This window comes from Otolemur garnettii, unplaced genomic scaffold (assembly GCF_000181295.1).
Source record: "Otolemur garnettii isolate 467f Iridium unplaced genomic scaffold, OtoGar3 scaffold00047, whole genome shotgun sequence".
In the NCBI taxonomy this organism is placed as follows: domain Eukaryota; kingdom Metazoa; phylum Chordata; class Mammalia; order Primates; family Galagidae; genus Otolemur; species Otolemur garnettii.
In genome coordinates this window covers 13,468,477-13,473,995 of record NW_003852442.1, presented here as the reverse complement: position 1 = coordinate 13,473,995, position 5,519 = coordinate 13,468,477, and the positions used below count along the sequence as shown (strand labels likewise).

Here is a 5,519-nt window from a genome sequence, read left to right as displayed (position 1 = left end):
AAAAAAAAAGGCTCCACTACTTAAAGCTAACTGAGCCATGGCAAAGTGATAGTCTCAATAAACACTCTATTACCTGTTTCTTTTCTTTCTTTTTTTTTTTTTTGAGGTAAGAGTCTCACTCTATCACTCAAGCTAGAGTACCATGGCATCAGCCTGGCTCCCAGCAACCTCAAATTTCTGGGTTCCAGCAATCCTCTTGCCTCAGCCACCCAAGTAGCTGGGACTACAGATGCCTGCCACAAAGCCCTTCTAAGTTTTCTATTTTTAGCAGAGACGGGTCTCACTCTTGCTCAGGCTGATCTTGGAAGTCCTCAGCTCAAGGGATCCACTGGTCTTACGCTTCTCAGAGTGCTAGGATTACAGGTGTGAGCCAAAGAGTCTTGCCCCTTTTTCTTAATTTCAAGAACACTATCTGGGCTGGGCACCATGGCTCACACTTACAATCCTGGCACTTTGGGAGGCCAGAGCAGGATTGCTCGAGGTCAGGAGTTCAAGGCCAGCCTGAGCAAGAGCAAGATCCTTTCTCTACCAAAAATTAGAAATATTAGCCAAGAACTATAGAGTGGGTCTATACTTTTGGCTACTTGGGAGGCCAAAGCTGAAGGATTGCTCAAGCCCAGAAGTTTGAGGTTGCAGTGAGTTGTGATCATGCCACCACACTGTAGCCCAGGCAACAGAGCGAGACCCTGACTTTAAAAAAACCCACAACATCTCCTGTGTCAGTCTTCTATCATTCTTCTACCATGACTATTTTTCTAGCTGGCTCAGAATCCCAGAACCTCAGATTCTAATCTATCTACTCAAAGAGAATGTTCCGCCTGGCCACATACATTGAGGCTGGCGAGTTTTAGCCCGGCCAGGGCCTGCTAAACAACGACAAATGCAACCAAAAAAAAAAGCCTGGCATTGTGTTGGGCGCCTGTAGTCTCAGGTACTACTCGGGAGGCTCAGGCAAGAGAACTGCTTAAGCCCAAGAGTTTGAGGTTGCTATGAGCTGTGACACCATAGCACTCTACCAACTGAGGCATACAGAGTGAGACTCTGTCTCCAAAAAAAAAAAAAAGTGAGAGAGAATGTTCCCTGATCCTTTCTGCAGACAACTGCATGAATGAGCTCAAAGGCAGCCCCACATTTTCCAAGGCCTCAGCTGGTCTCCTTGGTTTATTATAAACAAGGTGACCAACTCTAGGCCAGAGTTACTTGTAGCCCTTTCACAGTGCTTCCGAATGGTGCAGTCTTCAAATCTCCAAAATGTCAGAGCCTTCCAGACCAACCCACTTCCAGTGTACTGTGGCCCCTCCTGCAAGGACCACAAGAAAGACCACCACAAGGAAGATCGAAAAAGCTGACTGAGCGCATGCTTTTACTTCCCAAGCCTGGGTGGGAAAGGGGACACCTAAAGAGATAACTGTGTTGTCTGTGTTATTTGCTTTCTTTCTCTCCATTCTTGTTTCCTCTACCCCACAAAGATTAAGCACTATATTCTCAAAGACCCTTAATTTTTGTTAAAAGAAATAAAAATAAAGCCTTACAGCTTCTTTGACTAGTTTTCTACTGGATTCAATCACAGCTTCTGTCAGCGTAAATTCCGTTTTAATCATCTCCAGGACATTGATAGCTGATTCCAGTGGTGTGAGCTCAGCTTCCATATCAAAGGAACAGTCTAGGACAAAGTACAGTTTGCACTTTAAGGTCTTTTCTAAAGAGTGGAAACATTAAGTCCCAAAATATATATATTTATGGAAAAGGAGCGCGCAAATACAGTTAAGATTTGCATTTAATTTGCTGGCATACCTGCTACAAGCAGTGTAGAAGTCCAAATTCAAATCAATGAATTTAAAGTGATCATCTTTTAATACTTTTCAAGACAGGCAAAAAAAAAAAATCATTTTTCAACACATGCATTTGCCCCTTCTCTTCAAGATACACACAATATACTCAGATACAAGTGGCTAGAGGCTGGCGGCAGTTTGCTAAACAGCTGTCAAGTTCAATTCATCGGGGAAAACAAATGTCCTCCAACTCTGAGAAACACTCTACTGCGGGGAAAAAGATGTCCATATCAACTCACTTTACACAGCAACAAAGTTGAGGTGAGCACTTAACAGGTGGGCACAAATAAAAAACAGAAAAGGTGCCAAGAGAACCTTAACTGTAGAAAACTAAAGGCCAGAGAACGAACCCATCGGCGGAAAGAAAAAGACCATTGAGGTGGAAACTAGCGCACTTCAACCTGGAATGCTTCAGATGCAAGTTTGAAAACAAGATCCTACGTAAGTATAACGCAGAGAAGAACACAAAAATAACCATACCTAAATTTTCCCCTTCTTCAATGCGCGACAGACACTGCATAACCCGCAGCAACCGGGACACAGTATGCTCCTTCCCCAAGGGCCTGACAAGCAAAGCTGGGAAAGAAGAAATCGTTGGCTCGGCGACCCAGCCCCGAAATCGGTCCTCATGAACCCCCTTTCCCGGTGCCCCAGCCTCCTTCCCCTGGCCCGGCCCTCACCCTGCATGATGTCCCGGATCTGCCTGAAGTCCCCATACCGGCTACCCCGAAAGGCCCGCAGCGCCTCGTGGAAGTAGAACTTGAGCACCCAGCGGTTCACTGCCTCCTCCAGCCGTGCCTCCCCGGCGCTCCGCTCGGCGGGGCCTCGCTGCCGTCGCTACTCCCGCCTCCTCCCGCCATAGCGTCCGATCGCCGCGCGCCCTCCCCGCCCTCTCGGCCGGGCCGCTTCTTCGGCTGTGACGCCGTCGGGTCACGCATGACGCCCGGGCCGGAAGCTGGGCCTGCCGTCCCGGCTCCCGCGGCCATGATAAGAACGGCGCTCTCAGCAGCCCGCGGGCTTCTGGGAGGGAAAGGACCGGAGGCCCCGGCCTCCCTCTCGGACTCCGTAGTTCCCGAAGTCCCAGTCGCAATGCCTCCTGGGGCTTGAAGTCCACACTGTTCAGGCTGGCGTGCCTAGCAGGGTCCGCGGTCAAGTGTCTCCTGTGCTCCAACACGCGTTATGCTGGAGACGCGGGACTGAAAGATAAATAAGTGCACCTTATGAAACTAGTGAAAACGTAGAGGAAAGTTTATTAAACAAATTTACATTTTATAATGTACTTATAATTTATAATTATAAAACAAAGGCCAGTGTAGCCCCAATCAAGATCAAGAAATACAATATGACTGGCACCCCAGAAACTTCTAGACATATGCTTTTTTTTTTTTTTTTTTTTTTTGAGACAGAGTCTCAAGCTGTTGCCCTGGATAGAGTGCGGTGGTATCATAGTTTACAGCAACCTCCAACTCGGGTTAAAGCGATCCTCTTGCCTCAGTTTTTCTATCTTTAGTAGAGATAGGGGCTCTCTTTTTGCTCAGGCTGGTCTTGAACCCGTGACCTCAAGCTATCCACCTGTCTCGGCCTCCCAGAGTGCTAGGATTACAGGCGTGAGCCACTGCGCCCAGCCGACATATGCTTGTTTTAATCCCCCAAATATTATAAAGGTACATGTGAATCTTTCTAAATGTAGGATATAAATGTCTTAACACAATAACTAAGAAAATGACGTGAAGGCTATGTTAACCAGTTTGATGAAAATATTTCAAATTGTATATAAAAATAGCACACTGTACCCCATGACTGTATTAATGACACAGCTATGATTTAATTTTAAAAAAAATCCCCCAAATAACAAATTTTGTTGTACAATAATTAGAACAAAATAAGCCATAGTCCTGCAGGAGAAAATAAGTTGACATTTAGGTTTATAGCCTTTCCATGTCTTTTGTATACCGAGGGTGTGTGTGCTTACAAGCATGGCATTGTACCATACATATTCTGTTATAACCCCCATTTATGTTTCTTCCTCATTTTCAATTTTGTTTTCCCTCACTTTGCCACTCAGGCTAGGGTGCAGTAGCTGAATTACAGCTTACTGCAGCCTCTAACTTTTGTACTCCAGCGATCCTCCTGCTTCCATATCCAGAGTAGCTGGGTGCATCATTTTCCTTTTAACAAGCAATGAACGCTTTTCAATGTCACTAAACATTTTTTTTTGGTACAGTATCTTTAACAGCTACCTAGCATTCTAGTATATGGGTGAACCAAAGTTTTATTTATCTAAACCCCTACTGTCAGATGTTTAGGTTATTTAAAACTTTTGTAATTCTAGACAACCTCAATATTAGAAACACCCTTTTAGCTATATCGTTGTACAAATCCATAATTATTTCCTTGGGATAATTTCCTTAAAGTGGAATTGATGAGTCAAAGTGTTTTGTATAGTTAAAATAAGGAAATAATCAAAGACTTCACCAATCCCACAGTTTATTGCCCCATTCGAAGAGAATTTTCTCCCCTTCAGTTCATAATGCTAAAAAGGGGGAGAACAAGAGCAAAACTCACAGGGAATACGGTCAGGAGACAAAGAACATGGACCAGATGGTGAGAGAGTTCCAAAATTATTAGTCTAGTTGCTGAAGTAGGTTGGAAGCAAGCCTCTGTGGAAAGTAAACTCTAATTAAAGTTTGAGGAGTATCTTTATACCAGCAGTTTTGGGGAGAGATGGCGTCCAAAACAAGGGAGATGTGCATGACACATAAGGTCCCTTGACACTAGAGGGCAGGCGAGGCTTTACAGATTAGTTTGAAGGCTAACAAGGTATCTTTGTCACAGCCTGAGGTTTTTTTATTTGAGACAGTCTCACTTTGTTGCCCTCAGTAGAGAGCTATGGCATCATAGCTCACAGCAACCTCAAACTCTTGGGCTCAAGCAATTCTCTTGCCTCAGCCTCCCAAGTAGCTGGGAATATAGGCGCCTGCCACAACACCTGGCTTTTTTTTTTTTTTTTTTTTTTTAGAGGCGAGGTCTCACTCTTGCTCAGGTTGGTCTCAAACTCAGGCTAGTCTCAAACTGCGAGCTCAGGCAATCCACCTGCCTCAGCCTCCCAGACAGCCTGACCTTTCCATCTTTGGAGAGGCAGCTGATAGCTTGTAGCCTGCCATGGCCAGGCGTCCTCAAACTACGGCCCGCCTAGGACATTTATCAGGCCCACTGGGTGTTTTTGCCGCCGCTGCCTGTCCTGCTTTGCAGATGACTAGTCCCGAGGCCCGCAGTTTGGCCCTCCAACAGTCTGAGGGACAGTGCAATGGCCCCCTGTTTAAAAAGTTTGAGGACCCCTGAAGCTCTCAAAGTGTCTGTCAAACTCTTTTGAGTTTTATACCTATTTTTTTTTAGAAACCTTTTTTTTTTAGAGACAGAGTTTCACTTTATTGCCCTCAGTAGAGTGCTGTGCTGTCACAGCTCACAGCAACCTCCAACTCCTGGGTTTAGGCGATTCTCTTGCCTCAGCCTCCCATGTAGCTGGGACTACAGGCACCTGCCACACAGCCCGGCTATTTTTTCTTGAAGTTTTGTCGGGGCCAGATTTGAACCCGCCACCCTTGATATATGGGGCTGGTGCCCTACCCCCTGAGCCACAGGTACCACCCCTTTATACCTATTTTTAACTCCAGTAGGTGAGGCCAG

General features: G+C 45.7%; 1 protein-coding gene across 1 annotated transcript in view; it reads right to left on the bottom strand.

Moving 5' to 3' along the window:
• Window positions 1-2,818, bottom strand: part of TERF2 (telomeric repeat binding factor 2) — a 38,158-nt gene extending 35,340 nt beyond the window's left edge. Inside the window, 4 exon segments of the mRNA XM_012806135.2 lie at window positions 1,533-1,663; window positions 2,313-2,408; window positions 2,513-2,659; window positions 2,662-2,818. Of these exon segments, the coding sequence (XP_012661589.2) occupies window positions 1,533-1,663; window positions 2,313-2,408; window positions 2,513-2,659; window positions 2,662-2,818 (531 nt within the window).
• Window positions 2,819-5,519: the final 2,701 nt, after the last annotated feature.